Here is a 25,797-nt window from a genome sequence, read left to right as displayed (position 1 = left end):
ACATCTTGATGCCTGGCCAGAGTAACAAATAAAATTGCCTGTCCAATTCTTACCATGGCTAAAAACAAAAACCACGACAACAAATTTCACCCCCTAAAAGTGCATCTATAAATACTCTATAGAAACTATCTATATAGGTTTTTAGAAGTTGTACTTTGGACTAGATCCAACTAAAAAAATATATGTAAAAAAAACTTTACTTTTATTATCCATTAAATATTCCATTAAAAATCCTCAATCTAATGGAAAGGTTAGTTTATTACCTGATCATACTATTTACAAATAACAGGACTTTGTAAATGTGGATTTAAGAGAGAAATTTTTTTTAAAGTAATGCAATAAAGCACTTGATTGTTTAAAATCCAAATTATGATAAAGTAGACTCAACTGGGTAAGTCTTGTAGAGTGAAGAACTCCCCATATCCAATGCTGTAGAACAAGAAGGAGCAGCTCCAACTACACTTTTAGGAGATGAATTTGCTGACATGGCCATAGTTCTTTCTATGCAACAGAGAAAAGAGCTTCTTTGTGGGAACTGCATCACGTTTCCCTACACCATCCCATAGCACCCTAGAAGGGCACAGAAAAGATTGTAGCTTACTATTAAAGGCCAGTAACCACACCTTGACTTTTAATTAACCAATGATCAGCAAATATGCTTTGATCATGAACTTAGAAAACTACCAGAATAATCACTAACTAAGGTAATTAATTTTAATGAGACCCTAGTGCTAACCTTATTGAATACCTTTCAGAAATATACCCTGAACAGATGTAATTCATTTTTAAATTTTCATAACACTGCATAGTATAGACATACCATAATTCATTCTAAATATTCTGATTTTTGGAACTTAAGATTGTTTCCTTGTTTTTCCCACTATAATTACCACCACAGTAAACAATTTTATACATTTTTTAAAAAGGAAGTATGCTGAACAGGTCTGAGTCCCCAAACCACTTAAAATGAAATAAGCTTTTAAAAGAAGTTCAAAACAATCTCTCACATTCCAATATCCCAACACCATGCAAAATGGGGAGTGTTCACAATTACGGAATGCTATTTTAGTATGTACTGACCGACTGACCAATGTTTTGGTGAAAATAATTTAGTGCCTTTTTTTGTAAGAATTATGACAAGGTATTTACTAAAAGTAATAAATTTGCAGAATATACCTTTTAAAAGTGCTTTTTATAATTTCTTCTTGTATCATCTATTTAATAAAAGTATCTTTTTCATTTGATGTGTTTCTACCCTAAAAAAATATTTACAAATCTGGGCTTTTGAAAGCATTTAAAATATTTAATCACAAACACAGGATATTTTAACCATTTCATTTTATTTACAATTAAAAAGAAATTGAGCTAATACAGAAATTTTTACACCGATGCTATTAAGCAGCTAATTTTTTGAAGTACCAAATTTTGGAAAGGGGTATCTAAAACCACCTTTTCAGTTTTTGTGACTATGAAATTATCTGTCATCAGTCAAGGAAAACATAGGTTATACAAGACCGTAATATTTCCTCTACCCAATTTGTAATGGTATGATGGAGTAAAATATCCTGATTGGAAGGAGGCAGGAAATCAATGAAAACCAATTCATATACCACTTATAGAAGACATTGGGTTTCTCTTTTGACATTAGTTTTCATTTCCTTCCACATAAGTTCCCTAGGCATATTACAGAAATAATTTCAGAAATTTTATGCAACTGAGGTAAAATAATGAATAGGTATGTACAACAAATATTACCTTTGATTCAGAATGGAAGGTTGTTCTATGTTCCATCCACCTCCATTTCCAGTGAGCATGGTAACTTGTTTTGTTAATTTATTTGAAATGTCTTCACATTTGTTCATAAGCCTTATAACTACATCCCTTTCTTGGATCAGGGTTTTACAGTGCCATATCAAATCTTCTGATAGGCCATTAGTTTTGGACATCTTTGTGAACTATGGTATAAAAAGAAAATAATTGAACAATTCAGAGCTAGTAAAGAGAAAGCCAGTACCAATTTCATCATGAGGAAAAAGATTTAATTTAAACTTTTCCTAAAAACCTTAATCAAGTAATAAGAAAACCTGATTCTTCATGTTTACATTTAAATACCCATGTTCCACTTTGATAATCCTGTCACCTCAAACTTTGCACACTGACATAAAATATCTTTCTCCCCAAATGCACAATTCCACACTTGTTACTTTGACCCTGGTAGCTATTCTCTTATAGAAGAAACTCCAAATTGTTAATGTCTCAGGTTTTGTCTTCAAAATCTAAGATTCACCTTAGTACCAAAGGCAATAATATCAACTGTAGTAATCGCATACCTGATCTCTTGATGTTTTTTGTCACTCCCTATGACTATGACATATTACTATAGGATTAATCTCCCTAAAATATATTCTCCATCACCTATCATCAGTACAATCTGTCAAGTTTCAAAACTTCAATTATTATTTGTAACTTGATATTTTATTCTTAAACTGAGAGTGTTACTTGGAAAGATACACTGCATAAATCAAAAGTTAACTATGACCAATTCAATAATCTGATAAAACATTTTCTAAAAATTAATTTCAACACAAATGTTTTGTGTAGATATTCAAAGAATTTCTTTCAAAATGTATTTGTATTCAGCTTTCTAAAGGACACAATGAATACTTCATAATATAACAGAATTAAAAACTTTCCATATAGGTAGCTGAAAAACTATATGCTGAGAAAATCACAAAAAATATTTTAGTGAAAGGATTAGGAAGCCAAATAGCTGTTTGAAAGCATGTGGGGTAGGGATGGGGGGGCTGTTAGGATAAAACCACACATGATTTTGATTCATGTGAATCTTATTTAGCATTTTCTTTCAAGTTACAAAAACCATATTAACAGCTCTAAATAATCCCTATAATTTTATTCTAAATTCGGAGAATCACAAGCAACATAAATTCAAAGTTTATAGGATATACTAAGATAATCTGATAAAAATGAAGTTTATAATAATATATTTTTCATACCCAACCTAGAGTTAAGTTGGTAAAAAAATAAAATCTCTAATCTATTCCAAAACCATGTTATTAATGTACTACAGGGTTGAAAAATAAAAACTTACCGCTTCAAAAAATAGCATTGTGAAATATAAAGTTATTTGCATACTACTTTACATTTTTACAAAGTGACCTTGCACTTTGTGTTTTCCAGAGAAGAGATTTATATGTAAACAGTAGGAAACATGAGAGTCAGCGCCCTGAAGATTTTAAGGGGGGTCCATTAGAACAAAAAAAAAATCTATCTCATACCTACATGTAGTATCTGTGTTTTTGTGATGTGTATGTGTGTGAGAGAACCAACAATAACCAGAAAATAAAGAGGGAACATATATTCTGTACTTTTCGTGTGCAGAAACTACTAGATATCTTTTATTCACTAACTCATTAAATCCTCAGAGCAATTACAAGATCAGTCCACCAATTCTGGATGAATAAACTAAACTTCAATTTCTAAGATCACAAAGCAAGGTTAAGAGATTCTAAAATTGATACTCTTTTCTTTTCAGTATAACTAGTACCTTCCTAAATAATAAAAATTTAAGACCTTAAAAGTTAACCAAAAAGCTTTTAAACTATAACCATCTACCATTTATTATGCTCTTATTTTTAGCAAGTACTACCCTGACAGGTGAAGGTGCCTATTACATAGACAAAGTCCCTGTCCTCATGTGGTTCTGGGTCACTGAAAAAGATGCAACAAATACTTTTAGGTTTAACAACTGGTATTACAAAGAAAAGAAGAAATTTCATGGGCACTTTTTTGCAAGGAGACTAATATAACCTAGCATTTAGGAAGTCCTTTCAGAGTAATAAGGCCAGAAATTGGAAGAACCATTTTGACTCACAAATGATCCATTCATTAGGTCAGAGTAGATAAGTTTCTATTAGCTTATTGGAGCTAATAAAAGAGATAAGCTAACATTACAAAAAAAGAAAAAAACAGACACTATTGTCTCCTGATGAAAAAACACAACACTAACCGTGTTATAGTATTGGTGGGAGCCTTTAACCTTCTAATTATAACTTTATAGAAAATAACTGGTTCAGAAAAACGTGTTCATGTTAAGCTATACCAGGGAGTTTTCACCAGAAAAGTCCAGACTGGGAAGCTAGAGGACAAATGACCCAGATGTCCCACCAAAGATATTACAGGAAAAGAAAGAAAAAAGAGATAGGTGGATGAGGAACCTATAGATTAAAAGAATTACAAGACCTATCAAGCAATCTCAATATGTGAACCTTATTTGGTTCCTAACTCTGTGAAACAAACAAAATACAACTTTTACAGCATTTATGAAAAACTTGAAATGTGAACACCTGAATGGATATTTTCTAACATTAAGGAATTATTGATGATTTTTATCAGGTGTGACAATGTTACTGTGGTTTTGTTTAAGGGATAAAAAACCCCTTTTTTCAGTATGTATTTAACTTTTTAGGGATAAAATGAAGTCTGAGACTTGCTTAAAAACAGTAAAAGATGGAAGGAAGCAGATGAGGGTATAGATGAATCAAGATCAGACATACGCTGGTAACTGAAGCACATCGGGGGGGGGTTGGTTCCTTATACTATCCTGATTTTTATGTTTGTATGGGTAATGAAGGGAAGGGTCAAAGGCAACTCTCATTTCAGAATGTTGCAACACGTTGAGTTGGCTACTGAGATTTTTAACTGAACCCGATGTTTTGGTCAATTTCTGAATTCAAAATTATACCATTTAACTGTCTGGGGTTTCCCACTCTTCCTATATACCTCCTCCCTTACAAGACAGCCATCATTAGAGATGACTCAAATTATTGCTACTGGTTTAAAATTTAGATCTACCTGAGAGGGATACACTGCCCATGAATGTACAACATCAGTAGGTTAATTTTCAGGGAGAAAGTTTCATTGCATGATGAGTCTATTCCAATCAGGTTCAGTTATGAGTGACAGTAAACCCAAAACATTAGAGGTGTAAATAAAACACAAATCTACTTCTCTGTCATGTAAATGAGGACCCCAGGAAGCAGTTCAGATCTGGTATAGTGATTCCAAAATCAGTAATTCTACTTTATTCCTCAAAATCCTCCATATGTGGTTCCCATGATCACAATGACATTTCAACCAGCAGGAAGAAAGGACCTTCTTAAAGATGCTTCCCAAAAATCATAATATATTTATGCTTACATCCTATTGGATAGAACTTTGCTAAATTATCACAAGAGAGGCTGAAAAATGTAATCTTAATATACTATGGGTAATGTAACCGGCCATAATCTGTTTAAAAGCCTAGAGAAGGTTAAAAAGAGTAAAAAAAAAAAAGACTTGATTCAATATGGCTAGAACTGATACTGAGAGAGAATAAGCAGAAAACAACAAATAGTGTACAAGGTCTGTCCAGAAAAGGTCCAGCCACTGTTAATATAATGAGAACAGTTTGCGTGACATCCATGTAACCTGGCAGCCAAAGAGAGTGGACTGGAATGCTCACACATGAACAATAATGACATCACTGTACTAGTCAGTGGTGGAGGGTGGTAGATGACATTGAGTGAGAATGTGTACTGTGTGGCCATCACATTCAAAATGAGGAAGTATAGCAATGAATCTGCATCAAATTTTGCATTAAGCTTGAAATTTCCTCTGTGGAAACTACTGAGATGATTCAGAACACCCCAGCTATAGGCAACTGGTGACTGGCAGCTTCATCACAACAACATGCCCGTTCATGTATCACATCTTGTGCAGAGTTTTTTGGCAAAACATCAAATTACCCCGATGACTCAACCCCCCTATAGCCCAGATTTGGCATCCTGTGACTTCTGGCTTTTCCCACAACTAAAATCACCTTTGAAAGGGAAGAGGTTTCAGACCACAGATGAGATTCAGGAAAGTAGGACAGGGCAGCTGATGGCAACTGGGAGAATTGTGTGAGGTCCCAAAGTATACTGTGTGAGGATACCTTGAAGGGGACTAAGGTATCATTGTCCTACATACAATGTTTCTTATATTCTGTATCTTCAATAGATGTCTCTATCTTTCATATTACATGGATGGATATCTTCTGGTCAGACCTTGTATACAACACTTCCAGTACAAACTATTGTGGCTATCTATAGCTAACATTTTCCAAGAGCCATGCAATTAAATGGGCTTTTACTTTATTTAACCCTTAGACTTCTTCATAGGTCAGTACCATAATTATACCCCACTTATAGATGAAAAAATAAAGGAACAGAGAGAATTTGCTTAAGGTTATATAAACTACTAGAAAATGTCAAAATTGGGATCCCAAAACGGGCAATCTGGCTTCAATCACCTCCTGGAAAATATATGAAGAGGCATGAATGAAATTCAGAAACAAGATTCAACACCAGAAGGACAACAGGGTCCCTTAGGATGTCAAGGAAATGACATCCCAAGGCCACAGCTGACCAGCTGGCCTGTAATACTACTAGTCTAATTCAAAGCAGGTCATAGACTCTAAAAGACACTTCCTTAAGAACATAAAACTGACAGGATACTTGAAGTGTCTAAAAACTGAGGTGAAATTTGGATAGCTGGGGAGGAGTTTAGAATCGAAGTAATAATTATATAGAAAACTAAGCACACAGAAAAACCAAGACAGCTAATAACTAGAGAAAACAAAATGGTGAGCAAGGAAATAAAGTAATCATGTAGTATTCTACACAGCTTAGTTATGAAAGGCATTTATTAGTCATAACAATGTATATACTAAAAAATGATCTCTGAAGTTACCATATTGACTTATGTCAGTAGGGTTGGAAAACTGGAAATGGGCACATGGAGTGAGATGGACCGTGAGAAGAGATCCAACCTTACAATAATGTCATTATGTCCCTGTGTGTCAATGTGTTATGTCAACAGATAAAGCCTGCAACTGAAAAATAAAAAATAGCTTTATGTTTGTATTATCTAGAGATAGGAAGGTGGTAAGAATCAGACTAAAAAAGTTAAAGAAGATATCTGTAGTGTGGAAAGTAGGCTAACGCAGGGAATAGATACGGATTAGGAGGCAGTGAAAGCCTATAGAATTATTTATTAATCTAAATATATGTGTAAATTAGAAAAATCAAGTATTTTTAAAATCCTAATATTTAATCTCACAATATCTTCACTAGGCCTGTGTGTGTGTGTGTGTGTGTGTGGTAGAGACGTCATGGTAACATGGGTGTTGGTACTTAAGGAAAGGTGTAAGAACACTCTACTGTTCTGTTGCTATTTTCTAAAGACAAAAAGCACTTAACAATCCTGTAAGTTACTCTGCTTCACCAAAAAAAGTTTAAGAAATACAAAGTATTTGTAAATGAACAATGTACTAATAAATCTAAACTTACTGATAATATAGAAAACAATCCTATTTACATGATATAAAATATAAAAATGTATGTATAAATAGGTGAATGCTCAATAATTATTAGGTGGTGGGAATCTTTGGTAGAATTTTGACTATACTTTCTTCTCTGTTCTTGCAGGTACTGTTTTAATTTTAGACAAGGAAAACAAATCATTCTTTAGAAAAACAATAAAGTTATTTTTCCAGAGGGAAGAAAAGAAAAAAAAAGCAGTTGCTAGTTGCTGCATAATTAGTTACATTTTCAAAAAAGAACATCATTATGGCCCTGTGTACTAGCTCTTTGATGAGAAACTTAAGTATCACTCTTAAGAACTTTTTCCTTTAAAAATAGTCATAAACTGAAGTACCTCTCTCTTGCCACAGTGTGTCACTCTTATAGTACTAACACTTTGAATTCCTACAGGAAGGGGGAAATTGTTTAAAAGTAGGTTTCATTCCCAATCTAACAAGTAACAGTATTGAGGACAGAGTACTAATTTTATTCATTGCAATAAATACCTGTCAGCAGCCTACAAAGTACTCAGAATAAATTTATCATTTTTAAACGTTTGTCAAACTTATAAAAATTAAAACAAAGCTGAATATTATAATCTTATACACAAATTTACTGACACCATCTATCAGGAAGAAAACAGTAGGCATTGCAATGCTTTATGTGATATATTTAGATAGAACTTTATAATACTAATGAAAATAAAGCAAAAAAAGAAAACCTGTGGTCTGTGTTCTAAGTTACTAGTAGATGGGAACAGCTCAGTGAAGAACATAAATAAATTAAAAAATAAACTCAACCTAGGTTGCTTGGTTAACAGTCAAGAAAAACTGTATCTATACTGATCTAAATGTTAAGCAGATGCATACATGAAGTTTTTAGGTTGAGCTATTCATGAATCAGTTACTCATGAATAAAGCATACAGACATAATAGCATCTCTACCCTACTTTGCACAAAGCAATAAAAAATTAAGTGGTTAGTAAACTGATGCCATCAAATGTATGAAATTTGGCAATAAAAATCCCAATTTTACCACACTGACAGTACATGTTTTAAAACTAATGACATTTTTGGCCTGCTCTATTTCCAAAGTCTACATGATTCAATGATGTGTTTCTTATAATAAACACACACTTTATTGCTCCTAAGCAGAAAAATAAGTAAAATGAAAACATTATGAAAACTTGACAAACAATATTTAAGTGTTCATTCAAAGGAAAAAATGGGTATAAGGCTGCAAACATAAACAACCTAATACAATTTACTGAGTTTGTTAAATAACCAACTTTTCCTCATGTAAAATGATGGTGACTAGAACATGTAAGAGCATTTTATTTAATTTTTTAAAAGTGTAATTCTCTAACAAAAAAGTCCTAACAATGATGTATGACTTCTCAACTTCTGTTTTAAAAGGCAGTGTTAACGTAATTTTCACTTTTGAATTATTTTTAAAACAAAATAGGACAGTAAAATACTAGTGGCTACATTTAGGCTATCAATGTTATAGAGGCATCAGTTTTAGCTAAATCATAATTAAAATGTATGTGTAAATGATTTGTTGGCTCACTATGCATTTTAATGAAATAAAAATTACCAAATTCCAAATCCTTAAAGACTAAATAAGCTTCAACAATAACGTTAAGAGCTTACTAAATTTCTGCATCCTGTTCTTAACATATAATGTAATTTTCATTAATTATGACTGAGTAATATAATTAAAATTTCAACTAATTCTAATAGGAATTTCTAAAAACAGTACCTATGAAAACAAAAGTAAATTTCTTCTTTTGCTTCATTTTGATGTTGTTTACAAGTACATTATCAAATCTCTTTGATTAATAGGGAAGGAGTAAATTACAGCTTTCTACTAAAATATTCAACTTTCTCTTTGATCATTTTGATATTAAATTGCCCTATAATCAGTCATAGTCAAAATTCTAAAGTAATTGAAAGTAGAAGCTTAAAGTTCTAATACAAATAAAACTCAAAGCTTTACCATACATTGACTTGCTAATTTTAACTGTTTATTTCCAAAACCTCTTCATTTACCTACTTTTTTCAGGACAGCAAAGCCCAGTACTCACTGAATTCAAGTAGCAAGTTTACTTTTTAATTGCTACATAAAATAATCAATACTTACATGCCTAGCTAGCAAAAAATACACTTCTTTGTGTTCAACTTTTAGAAAGGGGACGAGGTTTCGGCAGGTAACATAATCTACAAATTCATGTTAAGACTAATTTAAACTATGCCAATTAATTAGTAGGGGAAATGTGTTTTCTACATGTTAAGTTGCTGAATATTTTTAAAACCATTTGGCACATAGAACTCTGCTTTAATTTACTGTTACTATAAGATATTTGGGCAAGTAGTAGCAGTAACCAAACACACTAGTGCAGATAACTGCAATCCTATTAAATAAGTTAGAATCCCAACAAGCCCGAGCAACCCAGCTCTGCAATAACACAGGAGAGACCATTAAAGATGAAAAGAAATAAGAAAAGCAAGAAAAGGAGAACAAGAAAGCCCTTCAGCAAATACTTTAACAAATAAATCATTCAGGCAAAGCTGAACAAGTTTTGAAAGGGCCTGCTTTGACAGATGTTCTCTGGAAAAGCACAGGCTTCAGGCAAAACGAATGTTGTTTTAAAGCTGCGAAATGCTAGTGTGATTCTGTTTCTCTAGTTTTCAAATACTGCAGTTTTTCAAAAAATTATTTTCCAACCATTGTTCAAGGACCCTCCGTAGTACCACACTTCAAGACACCCAGGGAACTAAGGCTCACATAGGTTTGTCGCAGTATAAAATTAATCACAAAAGCAACCTAAGCTAGGGAATAAAAACTTCCTAAACATTCATAAAGCATCAAGAGTCACTTTATCTCTTAAAGCTGTAAATAATAATAATCCATACTGCTATCACGGCAGGTATCATGGCATGGCCTATATATAATCCATGCCATGGAAGTCCACATTCTCACAAAAGTTGAAGCAAAATTTAAAAAACAAGACTTCTTACATTTTTCTGTATGAGTAAGATTTGCTGACTATTGACATTTATAAAACTCAAAATACAGGTATTCTGAATAAAACTTGTTTATAGGAAATCAAATTCCAGAAAATGATCATGCAGAGTGTACTTACCAGTGCTTATGCCTTCCCTTCACCTAACGATTGAATTCTAGGCTTCCACACTTTTCTATCTTTTTAATTAAAAACGCTGCAGCCTGCTACACTCCATAAACTGGCCACGTTGTTTAACCAAGAAAAACATGTTAGAGATTGAGCTGTCACTTTTAAAAGAAAAAGAAAATAAACAATGGCTTCTTTTGTGGTGAAGCATAAAACACTTAGGCTGGCAACTGGAATCATGGAGCTCCTCTGGATGTTGCTACTGCTCTTCAAGTAGTTGTAGTTAATTTTCTGCCACATTCTTGCTTTCTGCATGGTGCCTCGGCAGTAACAGATCAGAACAGGCTAGAAACGACTCCTTCTTAAATGTAAGCTCTAATTTCTTCTTCTGCAGTGAAATGAACCAAGTTTCTATGCAAAAGGATGAGTGACAGTATGCCCAGCCAATCAGCTTGGGTTTTTTCAGGAAAATCACCCCTTAATTCATTCAAAATTAGGTCATATGACACTATTTGAAATACTATTGGCTTACAATGAAAGTAATGTTTGACTCTACACAGGATAAGGCCACCCATGTATGCTTCCCTGGGCTGAAGACACCTTGACTATAAAAGGTACTATGAATTAAACACACACACACACAGAGGGAGTGGGGGAGAAAGAATGTAGCCTTACCAGAGCTTCCCAACTATTAAAGGGCCGGAGTTCTGTTATCTTCTGAGCCTTTTTCTGGGAACACTGAGGAATCAAAGTAAGCTCAGCAACTGAAGCATCTTGAAGGAAGTGAAGAATTTTACCTTTATAGCCATCTTCCATCACTTCTTCGCCACTACTATAGTCCTCGTCTAGTGAACTACCGACATCAGAACCTGAATCATATTCAGAGTCTTCAATAACTCTCTTTGGATTAAATACATTTTTTTTACGTTTCTTGTTAAAACCATTTTGTGGTTTCATGGAACATTTCTGTTTTAGTTTTGCTTTAGCTACATTTTTAGGATAATTTTGACTTCTTGAAGAAACTTCTTTTCCATTTGGAAACTCACTTTGTGAAGCATACTGCATATCTGTGTACAAAGACAAAAACAACTAAATTAGAAAAATGTAAATTAAATGTATATAAAGATGAAACACTTCAAATCAGGTAAGAAAATATTTAAACATATATATAATTTCCTTTTGAATATAGAATTCACTACAACTTATTGTTAAGTCTTGATATACTCCAAAGAGAAACACTGAAGTAGAATCTGAAGTTATACAATATGTTAATTAATTTCAAATACAGGTGATAATTTATATTTCAAAGGATTAAATATAAATCCCCATTTTCTAATGAAGGTCCTGAAAATATAAATGGCAGCTGCATATCCACAACATGTCCCAGATGTTACCTAGCAGCCCCATCACTATGCCAATACTGATGGGCATAGCAAAAAAAAGTTAGGGTTAAGGCTAACCCTAACTTTAAACCTTCCATATTATAGTTAATTTTTTCCTCACCATCTCCAACTAGTCTAAGTATATCATTACTTTAAAAATTATTTAAATATAATAAAAGGCACCACAACTTTATCACTGACTAATGAATCATATTCCACAAATTTCTAAGATGCCTGGTTGAAGATAGTTACTTTATGTACCAGAAAGAAACTATGTACCAATTAATCTTCATACAATATTTTAATACTTATAATGCTTGTTTTACCTACCCAAAGAGCTTTCCGACTTACACATTTATTATTATATACCTTCATTCTTGTGTATATATTAAAAAAAAAGCCAAATAAGCTAGATAAGGTGTTCTTCAACTTTCTTCACATTCATAACCTATCCCTTTTGAATCAATTTTCAGACTCAGAATTGTTGATACCAGTGGCTTTCTTTTCTCCACACAATAAAATTCTCCACACCATCAAAAGAATTTCTAGTAAAGTCTTTCTTAAAAGAAATCATTATTAAAAAACAATAAAAACCTAAAGTCAATATAATGTACTTAATTCTTGCTTAAGGATGTTACTAACCATGTGTGATTCAACTCTTCCCCACTATGTCTCATGCAAAATTTGGTTCCTAAAGTTAGTGTTCCACTACGGGGCAAGGGACTCTCTTTCATGCCAGCAATTCCCATCTTGTAAGTTTCTGATGTTTGTGCTTTTACACTCATGCAAGGGCAGAGTAGGACATCTACACTGCAGTGATCATCAAACGAGCAATCTGAAGATCCATTCAAAGAGTTGTTAAAATGTAAAAAATTATTCTTTTGTATTCAATAACACATGGTAGTTTATAAGTAGCTAAAATTTCAAAGAAAGTTATCGAAAAAGAAAACGATATTTACTGTTTTATTTTAACTGCCATAATTAATAGGCCAAAACATTTTGGGACAGTTCATTTAAAGAAATTTTTGCATTATTATTTCCAACATTTTTACAATCCCATTATCTTATTTGATAATAGGTTTGATATTTTTTTACATACTAAAATTTATTATATAATGGGAAATATGTATTTTCTACATTAATAACATAGAATGGATAATTACCTTGATCTTCTGCAAATACTTTTAAAGATTCTAAGGCTTCTGTGTACATCCATTCATGTTCCTTGAGTACATCCCTTAGTTCCTAAAAATAAGTGATTGATGTTTTTGTTAAAAATCTAACGTTAGAAGCTTGAAGAAAATAAAACTGTTATGTTCCTTTAAAAATTAGAAAATCAACTCCCTGTCAAAACGGTGGCATCATACACATGGCTTGCCTCTTCACACAACATTATAATTACAACTAAAGTATAGAACAACCATCACTCAGAACTGTCAGAAACTGAGCTGAATGGAAGTCTGACAACCACAGAGTTCAACCACATCCATCCAGACTGGTAGGTGGGACACAAACACTGAACAGTGGTGGCTGGTGCCTCACCCACATGTGGCAGATAAAATTTTGGGATGCATTATCTTGGGAACAAGGAGTCTCAGCCCGACACCAGGACCTCAGGCCAGGGTTCCAGGCCAGGAAGATAAGTCCCCAAAACTTTGGTCTGCAAAAACCAGTGGGGATTGAGTTGGTGGAAGAAACTGCTGAAGCCTCAAGCAGTTTCTCTTAAAAGAACCCACACGTGGGCTCACTTACTCAGACTTACTTCCACTGAGCTCTAGAATGGGGGGTAGCAGCTTGAAAGGAACCAGTGGCATAAAGTGAGGAACTGAGGTTTCTAGCATCTGGGTGAACAGAAGCCATTTTCCCTTTTCTAAACCTGGCAGACTGGTGCCATATCTGAGACTCTATAAACCTGGCTAACACTATTTGACCTGCCCTGGAGATCCCAAGAGACTCAGCTCCACCCAACTTATGGTTCCACCCAGATGCTTTTCCATTCAAAAGGCTGGTGTTGGCTTATGCTTCACAACTCTGGCCCCATTGAGCCCCCAGCCCAGTACTAGCAGCAGCCAGCCTAGATTCACTGCTTCGCTTTGCCTGGGAATCTCCAAGCCCAGCATAAATGGCAGCCTTCTCAGACTGCTTGGTAGCCCAGGCAGGGGAGTCCTGGGCAAAACACAGGTGGGGGCTGACACTGGCCTGCACCACCTGAGAAACCCCAGGGCCAGTGTACCCAGTGGACAACTACAGAGCACTTTGGAGCACTAACACCCTACCCCTGCACAGCTGACTCTCCACACAGGGCAGAGGTTGGTGGTCAGTGGTCATAGCTAATCCTTGCAGCTGATGGGCTTGGGTAAATCCCTCCCATTGATCTGCCAACAGCAACCAAGGCTCAACTACAAGAGGATGTACTCAACCCACACAAAGGGTACACCTCAAGTACTCAGCCTGAGTGATAGGGGAAGCTGTGCCACTTGACCCCATAAGACAACTACTACACTAGCCCACACTACTAAGATACAGAATCAAGGCAGCTCTACCTAATATATAGAAACAAACACAGGGAGGCTGCCAAAACAAGGAAACAATAAAACATGGCCCAAATGAAAGAACAGATCAAAACTACAGAAAAACAGCTAAATGAAATGGAGATAAGCAATCTATCAGATGAAGAGTTCAAAACACTGGTTATAAGGATGCTTAAGGAACTTAGAGAAGCCCTCAACAACATAAAAAAGATCCAGTAAGAAATGAAGGATTCACTAATTGAAATAGAGAACAATTTGTAGGGAAACAACAGTACAGTGGATGAAGCTGAGGATCAAATCAATGACTTGGAACATAAGGAAGTAAAAAAAACTCCATCAGAACAACAAGACAAAAAAAGAATTAAAAAAAGCGAGGATAGTATAAGTAGCTTCTGGGACAACTTCAAGCATTCCAATATTCATGTCACAGGGGTACTAGAAGAGGAAGAGAAAGAGCAAGAAATTGGAAATCTATTTGAAAAAAATAATGAAAGAAAACGTCCCTAATTTGTGAAGGGAATAGACATACTACTAGACATGCAAGTCCAGGGAGCACAGAGTCCAAAACAAGATGGATGCGAAGAGGCCCACTCCAAGACACATCATAATTAAAATGCCAAGAGTGAAAGACAAAGAGAATCGTAAAAGCAACAAGAGAAAATAAGTTAATTATTTACAGGGGAGTTCCCATAAGATTGTCAGCTGATTTCTCAAAAGAAACTTTGCAGGCTAGAAGGGACTGGCAAAAAATATTCAAGGTCATGAAAAGCAGGGACCTATAGCCAAAATTGCTCTACTCAGCAAAGACATCATTTAGAATGTAAGGGCAGCTAAAGCACTTCCCAAACAAGAAAAAACTAAAGGAGTTCATCATCACCAAACCATTGTTGTATGAAATGTTAAAGGGTCTTATTTAAGAAAAAGATCAAAACTATGAACAATAAAATGGCAAGAAAATACGTATGTATCAACAATTGAATCTGAAAAACAAACTAAGTAAACAAGAAGAACAGACAGAATCATGGATATGAAGAGCGTTTTGATGGCTGCCATAAGGAAAGGGGGTGTGGGGGAACGGGTAGACAGGTGTGGGGATTAAGAAGTACAAATAGGTTGTTACAGAATAGCCAAGGGGATGTACAATACAGGAAATGCAGTAGCCAAAGAACTCACACACATGATCCATGGACATGAACAATGTGTGGGGACTGCCTAAGAGTGTGAGGGGTGTTGGGTGGTGGGGGGCAATGGGGAAACAATGGGGACAACTGTAACAGCATAACCAATAAAATATGATTTCAAGAAAAAGAAAAAAATAAGAAAATCACCCAAAACTTAATAGAAGTCATCTATTTCACATTTATTTTTATGCTGCTTTACAAATGCTTCTGTGTATGTATTATTTCACCACCACAAACAAACAATAGTCTTCAGAGAGAAGGAAGCTTGATTTTTCTTTTGCATTTTTACCTTTCCTATTAAGTGCTCTGAACAACAGAGCAGCAGTTTTCAACCAATGTGCCACAAGAATTTTTAAAACATGCAATACCTAACTATTTAGTCAGGGGAACTGACCTCTTTTCCCTTAGACTGCCAATTAAAAAAAAAACAAACAAAAAACCCCACAGCTAACACAATAGCCATCTGGTGTGAATAAGCCAAAATTATGTCTATTTTTTGGTCATATTGACAAAAAGTGTATTTTTCATGGCGCAGAATTTTAGTAATTAGTTTGTGTGGCATGAGATGAAAAAGGTTGAAAATCGCTGTACTAGAGGACCAAAAAGTGTTTGCTCCATTATATTTCAACATGCAATGAGGCTTTTATCAACTGTCAACTTCAAACATATAGTTTCAACATATGTAAAGAAGCAGTATAGCAGCAAGTTTTTGCATTCAGCTCATCAGAAATAAGCTTATGTACTACCTGCTCATATACTTGAATAAATCAATTATGCAAGTATAAGTGTATTCTAAGTGTTAAACAAACAGTGTGCTCCTATATACAATCAAAGTGGTCCTTTTAGCATTGGCATCTTGGTATGGGCTTTACTGACTCTTAAAGTATTTTCACTATCAGGCAAATAGAACAAAGTTTATGGATTATTAACACAATGAAATGCACTATTACACTTTAAAATTCTTCATGAGAAATCTGAAGAAAAAGAATATAAAAAAGCTAAAACAGCTGTCTTGGGGTTATAGATGGGTTTCTGGATAATTTACATTTTATGCATAAGTTCAAAATTGTTACTATAGTTATGACTGTTATGGTTATAATACTGATACTATAGTTAGCAAATAAGATAAATAAACAATGTAAAGAATTAACAAGCCATATAAAATATTTTATATTAATAAAGGAAAATATTTAATCAAAAAAATACAAAACTCATCCAAAGCTTTTACATCTCAAACTCTATTTTGTAATACAAATATTTAGTGCACACTGATTAAATTACTGTAAACTACTCACTTGCTTATCCAAATTAGGAAATTCCTTTTGCAATTTCAACACAATACTTTCCTGCTTTTCCCAATTATTGCTAGATTCTGCAGACTCATTTGATTCTTCTCCCTAACGAGGAAAAAATGAGAATTTAAGGATTCATCAATAACCAGAGTCTAAAGACAAATTACATTTGTATTTTGACTTGATTTGGAAGTTACCACATTTGACTAGAAGAATCAAAAAATGGTTCTTTTTGTTCATGTGAAAATCGACACATTTAGGTCTTTAATTTTTTTTTAAATCCTCAGCTAAGGATATGTTATACAGGACGACACACAAACCAACTAAGCCACACAGCCAAGGAGACATTTATATTTTTTTAAGGTTAAAAATATATTGCTGGTTTAAGATCTCTGAGAGACCTTGATTCTATATCTGGTAAGTGACAATTCATACTTCATTCAGAACAGTGCTCAAAATGAGATGTATCTGCTAAAAAACAAATAAACTAGAATGCTTCTCACATTAACTTGAAATAATGCAGGTGTATTGAAGCCTCTCCAACCTAATGGCAAAACAACAACAACAACAACAACAACAAAATGGATTATCTGTGCTCACTGTTTGATATTCCCCTATAGATTTCATATACTGAAAGAAAAGAAGTTTGCTTTTACTTCATCTTGATTCAAAGAAACAACTTATGGGAAACTAAATAATATATAAATTAAGCATCAATCTGGGAATAACAGCTACTCATACACACAATCTCTTTGTATTTCAGTCAATCAAAAGCATTTACCTATCTCTACTCAGCTTACAAATTTACCATATGTTATACAACGAGACAGAGAAAAATGAGTCTCATATTTTCTCTTCTACCTCCTTTCTTATCCAACAAATAAATGCTATTTTTCAGTCACTACTGAAGATAAAAATAAATTGTAAGTGATACCTCATTTGAACACAAGAAATAAGATGAGATTCCACAAGACAGAGACAAATAAAATGTTATGTACAGTACCTGTATATTTATAATTGAAATAAAAGATTCATGAACCACTAAAAATGCTATGGAAGTTTGGAGCAGGAAGAACCACCTTGCATGTATTTCTGTAGTAGTGAGTGGCCCATTTGGGTTGAAGCACAAAGACCATGAATAGGCTAATGGCTAAAAAATAAAACCAAAACTAATAATGCATAAGACATGGAGGGCCAAACTAAGGTCATTAATCAAGAAGCAATAGGATTTTGAGCATGGGACTAATACTAATATTTCGAGAAGGCATTTCGAAGCCCTCAAAATTCATACTGCCATACTCTATAGCTAAAGACACTGAAATTCCAAGAACAAGCCTTTTAGAGGTCACAGATGGATAATAACCAGAAATAAAACCTTAGGTGTCTAAAAGGTAAATCCACCAAGACGAAGAGAAGATTGGTGGCTGCTAGGGGCTGGGGTGAGGACAGAAGAGGAGGAACTGCTTAAAAGGTATGGCATACTTCTATAGGGTGATAAAAATGGAGTGGTGCTTGCACAATATTATGAACATACTAAATGCTACTGAATTGTTCATTCTAATGTGGTTAATTTTATGATGTATTTCACTTCAATAAAAAAGTTAAAATATTTGGAAAATAGTAAATATTTTCTGGCAATCAAATACATGATAGCACAAATTAAACACACAGTAGACAGTCTTCCTTATCATTTGCTGGTTGCTCTCGAATCTCAAGCTTCTGCCAGCTCTGCTAATCCTTGCAATTGAAAAAACTATGCAGGCCATAGGATATATCAGAGCTTTACAAAGTTCCGGGTGATTGGAGTTTGGGCCTAAATCTGTCTCTGTGGATCCAGAGGTTATAATGAATCCTGTGGTTATTTTTCTGGGTCCAGAATGCAAAGTTGGAGCAAACATAATTTGGACCTAGCAGAAATCCAGTATTAGCTCTGTAACTCATGAAATAAGGGCCATTATTGTAGGAAATACCAAATCTAAGTACCCAGAATTGCCCCTCTTACAGCAGCAGCAGCAGCAGCAGCATTATTCCTGGAGGAAAGGCAGAGTTTCACACCACGATCCCATCCCAATATACTGTGCCTCCTTGGCCTCTACAAAAGCTGGACTGGTCTTGGAGAATTATTTTAGGTTAACATAAATAAACAGGTGATGAGACCAACTGCTGATGCTCTACCAGATGCGGCATTTTTACTGGAGCATTATCAATCTGGCAGATACTTTTTTCTTCCCTATCCCAATTAGAAAGGGCAAGTGCAAGCAATTTGTTTTTATCTGCACAAGTCAGTGACAGATACACCTTCACCATCTTAAGGGTTCTGGTAATTCTCCAGCTCTCTTTCATAATATAGTACTCAATGACTTTGTTTTCACAGTTCACAGAACATCACTTTGTTCCTCTACACTGAAGATAACACACTTACTGGACTTGATAAGGAGAAAGCAATGGTGTTTTAGATGGCCTTAGTAAGACAGATACATGTCGGAGTAGGAAATAACCACCCTCAAGTTCTGGGGCCCACCACTTTTAAGGTTTTTATGAAGGTTCAATCTGGAGTATGTTGCAAATTCCACTCTTAAAAAAAAAAAAAAAGAAGACAACCCTTTTCTTGGCCTTTGGACACTGGAGGCAAGGTATACTTCATTGTGGTGGGTGCTGATCTGTTTACAAAATAGCCCTTAAGACGGTCAGTTATGAATAGGGCTCAGATTAAAAGTAGGTTGGGGTGCAGAACAATGTGCTCTGCCACCTGGGATTCATGACCAACAAGCAGAGGCAATGATTCTCAAAGAATCTGTGGTTAATAAGGGTGCTGTGTGAAGTCTCTGGGAAGTCCTAATAGGAAAATCACCACTCAGACCCACATGATTTTGAAACCATGTCTGGTCCATTTCTGTTGACAACTACACTCTGTTCTAACGACATATGCATTTCCAAAAATTACTATGCTGTGCAAAATCATGAAAATAAAAACTACAGTGTTAAAAACAATCCAATTAGAGACACAACATTCCAAAACTTCATCAGTGACACATTAAAAAGAGCAAGGAACCTTTTAAAAAAGGGTAACACACTATCATACACATTAAATGATTAAGAAATAAACACTACAATAAACAGCATGATAAATATGAACTGAAATTTGTTTCGGAATGTTAGAGATGAAGGGTTGCAGTGTGTGAGTTACTGTGAAGTGACAGGAGGAGGACTATCAAAAATGAACAGAAAGTTGCAACACTAACTATGGAAGGCTACAACTCATTGCACTTGTTATCTCTGCTATGCTGGCTGAAAATAATGAATTAAAAATAAAATGAATAAACTTCTGGGGCCTTGCTAGCCTCCTCCTTTCATACAGTTGCCTGGATGTTTCTAATTCAACTGAATACCATTCAAGATTCTCTATTACATTCAGGAGTAAACCCATTTTCTTCGAAGCAGTTTAACTGTTCTCAATAACACTTAGAAGACCCGATAACTTGATGTGTTTACACTGTCATTGTGAAGCCTTTTGGTTTCCTTCCTGTTGTTCTCCATCATCACCATTTCCATCTATATGGCCATTACTGCAACCTGTTTCAGGACTTCTGTGGCTAGATCAGCATGGGACCCTTGACAACTCTTCAACATCTTCACTTACTGACTCCTCAAATCCAAACTGTCTTCTTATGTCAAGGCACTTGTTTTGAATTTTAAAAAATTTTCTGAAGAATCACAAAGGAAGTCAAGGAGAATTTTCCATCACACGCAAGGTAACATTCTAGTAGCACTACAGGCTTCTACAATGGTAGCAATGCAACTCTGATGTTAAATCTCTTCCATAATTCTATAAGTGTATCTACATTCTCACCTACAGTAATAGCAATTAGCATTTTAAATGTTCACTTCAAAAAGCAAGCCATAAATGCTGCTATCACACTTTTATCAAGATGCTGTATTAGAGTGTTGGTTTAGGGAGGCAAAAAGAAAGATTAAAAAGAGAATTTTGGTTAAGCTTTCGTAGAGGGACAGACTTGGTACATTATAAGAATTTTAAAAGTTTCTTTATTTTGAAGTTCTGCTTTTATTTTTGTAATAATCCTCTATTATGAAAAAATTAAGTAAAAATACTAAGTGCAGATTGGGCAGTCCACCTATTTTTGCTGTACCTGCAATAAACTCTACAGCTGACTTTCTTTTAAAAGGCTGTTTGGACTTCCAGCCAAGATGGAGGTATACGTAGACACACTGTGCCTCCTCGCACAACCAAAAAAAGAGCAACAATTTAAAAATAAAAAACAGCCCTGGCTGGTGTGGCTCAATGGATTGAGCATGGGCTCTAAACCAAAGGGTTGCCAGTTCAATTCCCAGTCAGGGCACATGCCTGGGTTTTTGGCCAGGTCCCCAGTGGGGGCCACGTGAGAGGCAACCACACATTGATGTTTTTCTCCCCCCCCTCCCCTCTCCCTAAAAATAAATAAAATCATAAAAAAAAGAAGAGGAGGAATTTTCTAAAATAAAAAATAAAAAAACAAAAAACAACCAGAACTGACAGAAAACAGAACTGTATGAAGTCCAACAACCAAGGAGTTAAAGAAGAAACATCCATCCAGACCGGTAGGAGGGGAGGAGCCGGGCAATAGGAGGGGCGGAGTCGGGCAGCGGGGCCCAGAGAACTCTCCGCAAAGCAGCAGTGGATGACTAAGGTGGGCAAGGCCACGGCTGGTGGACCCAGCAAAGCCATGGAGCGTGAAGCGAGGCTGGCAAGGCTGCAGCTGCCCAGCAAGGCAGTGGCTAGTGGAGCGAGCAGTCCCACATTCACATGCGGATAAACTGGGAGGAACACCTGGGGAGCAAGAAAGACCGACCGGTTCCAGTATGGGGAAATAAAGCTTGAAACCACCGACTGAAAACACCTGTGGGGGTCGAGGCCACAGTGGGAGAAACTCCCAGCTTCATAGGAGAGCTCGTTGGAGAGACCCACAGGGTCCTAGAATATAGACAAACCCACCCACCTGGGAATCAGCACCAGAAGGGCCCAATTTGATTGTGGGTAGTGGGGGAAGTGACTGAAATCCATCAGAGTGGAGCAAGCACCATTGTTCCCCCTCAACCCCTTTCCTACACACAGCGTCACAAAGCAGCGACGGGGGTTACCCTGCCCTGCTGAACACCTAAGGGTCCTAAGGGTCCACCCCTTAAACACAGCAGGCACGCCAGACCAAAAAAAAAAAAAAAAAGGAACCTCCCTTTCATTTTCTCCCAAATGAAAAAACAGATTAAAGTTCCAGAAAAAATACAAGTAAGCGACGAAGAGAGATCTGACCTATCAGATGCACCGTTCAAAACACTGGTAATCACGATGCTCATAGGATTGATTGAATTTGGTCCCAAATTAGATGAAAATATGAAGGCAATGCTAAGTGAAATAAAGGAAAATGTATAGGGAACCAACAGTGATGGGAAGGAAACTGGGACTCAAATCAATGGTGTGGATCAGAAGGAAGAAAGAAACATTCAACCAGAAAAGAATGAAGAAACAAGAATTCAAAAAAATGAGGAGAGGCTTAGGAACTTCCCGGGCATCTTTAAACACTCCAACATCCAAATTATAGGGGGACCAGAAGGAGAAGAGAAAGAGCAGCAAATTGACAACTTATTTGAATAACAAAGAACTTCCCCAATGTGGCAAAGGAAATAGACTGTCAGGAAGTCCAGGAAGCTCAGGGTCCCAAAGTTGGACCCAAAGAGGAACACACCAAGGCACATCATTACACTACCCAAGATTAAAAATAAGGAGAGAATCTTAGAAGCAGCAAGAGAAAAGGAGTCAGTTACCCACAAAGGAGTTCCATAACACTGTGAGCTGATTTCTCAAAAGAAACCTCAGTAGGCAAGAAGCGTCTGGGAAGAAGTATTCTTTCATCCAAGTCATGAAAGACAAGGACCTACATCCAAGATTACTCTATTCAGCAAAGCTATCATTTAGAAAGAAAGGACAGATAAAGTGCTTCTCAGATAAGGTCAAGTTAAAGTAGTTCACCATCACCAATCCCTTCTTACATGAAATGTTAAAGGGATTTATCTAAGAAAAAGATCAAAACTATGAACAGTAAAATGACAACAAACTCAGTTATTAACAGCCAAAACAAATACAAAAACAAACACAAACTAAGCAAACAACTAGAACAGGAAGAGAATCACAGAAATGGAGATCACATGGAGGGTTATCAGCAGGGGAGTGGGAATAGGGGTAGAGAGGAAAAAGGTACAGAGAATAAGTAGCGTAAGTGGTAGGTAGAAAATAGACAGGGGGAGATTAAGAACAGTATAGGAAATGTAAAAGCCAAAGAACTTATATCTATGACGCATGGACATGAACTAAAAAGGGGAAATGTGGGTGGGAGAGGGTGTGCAGGGCGGAGGGGAATGGGGGGGGGGGAAATTGGACAACTGTAATAGCATAACCAATAAAATCCATTTAAAAACACAAGGCTCAGTTTGGTAAGAGATAAAGACTCATGTGAAAAATGGATCGGATCGGTCCTGATTTTTTCACTCTTTGTATTTTAATCCAAATGTAGAACAACCCTTCCTTTTCTTCTATTTCTTTATTTAAAATTTACTTTTAAATTTCAGTATGCAATTTTTTATTGGCTATATTTATTTCAGGTATACAATATAATGATTTGATATTTTTATACCTTACAATGTGATCACGCCATTAATTCCAGTCATCACCTATCACTGTGCCAACTTATAACAGTATCACTGACTCATTCCCTTCCCCTTTTCACTACCCTCCCACCTACCCCATGCCTTCTGGAAACTGTCCCTCTAGTGTGTTTCCGTAAGTCCGTTTTTGTTATGTGCTGTTTTTAGATTCCACATGTAAGTGAAATTACTTGTTGTTCTCTGCCTGACTTATTTCACTATAATACCCTCTAGATCATCCATATTTTCAGAAATGGCAAGATTTCATTCTTTTTTATTGCTGTGTAATATTCCATTGTGTGTATACACACACAGCCTCCACATCACCTTTACCCATTCTCTATTGATGAACATGTAGGTTGCTTCCATATCTTGGACACTGTAAATAATGCTGCAATGAACATAGGGATGCATGTATCTTTTCATGTTAGTGTTTGTTTTCTTTGGGAAAATACCCAGAAATGGAATTGCTGGGTCATATGGTATATGCTAGGTCATATGGTAAAATATCCATTTTCAGTTTTTTGAGGAGACTCCACATTATTTTCCATGGGGGCTACACTTCTATTTCTTTATACCTCTTCTTACTGACTTCACAGCATTTGAAAGTGGTCCAAGCATATACTGTTATTTTGTGACAACGTGGACTCCTTTATGCCTATTCCTCAGGATAAAACACATGGTCTTTTTTCTTTCCAAACATTTGTTTCAAGCTTCTCAATACTTGAAACTTTCCTTTTGTATGCACTGCTAAGTATTTTTGAACCAGAATGGTTAGATACGTTTGAGATGTTGAGTGAGTGCTTTTTTCCAACAGCGAAGTTCACAAATATGAAATAATAGTAAAACATAAACTTGTGGGATAACAAACAGTGAAATGAGGCAGCCAGTAGATGTTCTGAGGTGTGTGCATTTTATGTATTCCAATGTGGTTCAGTTCAGCTGGATGAAATCTTCTGTATTCAGCTGGTATTTATCATGGACAAAATTGCACACAGACAATGCAAATTCAGGTCATGTTCAAACTATTCTCTTACATATTTACTCCATTGGTATAATTAATGTTTTTAAAACAGGGGACTGATCTCTTTTTGTGCAATAGTTGTTGGCTTGATAGGGGCTCCTGAGAGCAGCAGAATGGTTGATCATGCAGTATCAACTGACCATGAGACTTAACCTATTGTATACTTTGGGTAGCTAACCCACCAAACTTATCACGGAGGATGAGGAACAGCAAGCAAAAATGGTCTATGTGAGACTGGACCTGAGGGACAAATAAGTTGTAAGTACAAATAATAAGGTACAAATAATTCTCAGATTTCCATGGTACCTACTTCTGCTTTACTATGCCCCTCCTTCAACCAGTATCAATGGCACCTTGGGAAATTCTTTATGATCAGATGAAGTGAGGGCAAATCTTGAACTTCGTTTTCAAAGGGCTTATGTAATTGTTAGAAGCTGAAAGTGAACAACTATATATACATAATCCCATTTAAGAGATTAGCCCTGCCCACAACTTGGGGCAGTGTACCTGTTGTTCATTTGGTATAGAAAGAGAGATTAGAGGTACAGATTAATGGTATACCATGGGCAGTAGCTAAGTAGAACAAGAGTAGAAGGTCAGTGACCAATGCAAGGTTAACAGTGTTTCATGTGAATGCCCAGCAAAGTACATCTATTGTAGGGCAGATATCTAATAATCAGGTAGATAAGATGACCATTATGTGACCACTAAGATCACAGCCACTTCGATGCTTGCTCAATGGATCTATGAAATAAATGGCCGTTGCAACAGATATTGAGGCTGTACATATAGATCAACAAGGTGAGATTTTCCCACATCAGTATTTATCTGGCTATTTCAACTACTGAGCACTCAACCTGCCAAGAGCAGAGGCCAACAATGAGTTCCCATGATAGTACCATTCCTTGGAATATTAAGCCAATTATTAGGTGGGAAGTTGATTCCTTTGAATCTCTTTCATTATAGAAGAGACTGGAATAGAAACTTGCTCTGAGTATAAATTTACCTTCCCTACTCATCTCCTTCTGGTAAATGTTATGGGTTGAACTGTGTCCCCCGCAAATTCATATGTTGAATAACACCCGGTACCTCAGAATGTGTCCTTATTCGGATACTGGATCTTTAGTGAGGTGATCAAGTAAAAATGAGGTCATTAGGGTG

The 25,797-nt window shown here is 35.7% G+C and overlaps 1 protein-coding gene across 2 annotated transcripts in view; it reads right to left on the bottom strand.

Moving 5' to 3' along the window:
• SMARCAD1 (SWI/SNF-related, matrix-associated actin-dependent regulator of chromatin, subfamily a, containing DEAD/H box 1) overlaps positions 1–25,797 on the bottom strand; it is a 102,340-nt gene that overhangs the window by 29,232 nt on the left and 47,311 nt on the right. For both annotated transcript variants that reach the window (XM_045820326.1, XM_045820325.1), the window contains 4 exons: positions 16,923–17,024; positions 13,079–13,160; positions 11,209–11,600; positions 1,756–1,955 (listed from right to left, as the gene is read on the bottom strand). In XM_045820326.1, coding sequence (XP_045676282.1) covers positions 1,756–1,955; positions 11,209–11,600; positions 13,079–13,160; positions 16,923–17,024 — 776 coding nt within the window. The remainder of the gene's footprint in view (positions 1–1,755; positions 1,956–11,208; positions 11,601–13,078; positions 13,161–16,922; positions 17,025–25,797) is intronic.

Source organism: Phyllostomus hastatus, unplaced genomic scaffold, assembly GCF_019186645.2.
Source record: "Phyllostomus hastatus isolate PE091 unplaced genomic scaffold, TTU_PhHast_1.1 phas_scaffold_39, whole genome shotgun sequence".
Lineage (NCBI taxonomy): Eukaryota > Metazoa > Chordata > Mammalia > Chiroptera > Phyllostomidae > Phyllostomus > Phyllostomus hastatus.
Note: the sequence above shows the minus strand (reverse complement) of the source record. Positions and strands in the feature narration are given on the sequence as shown.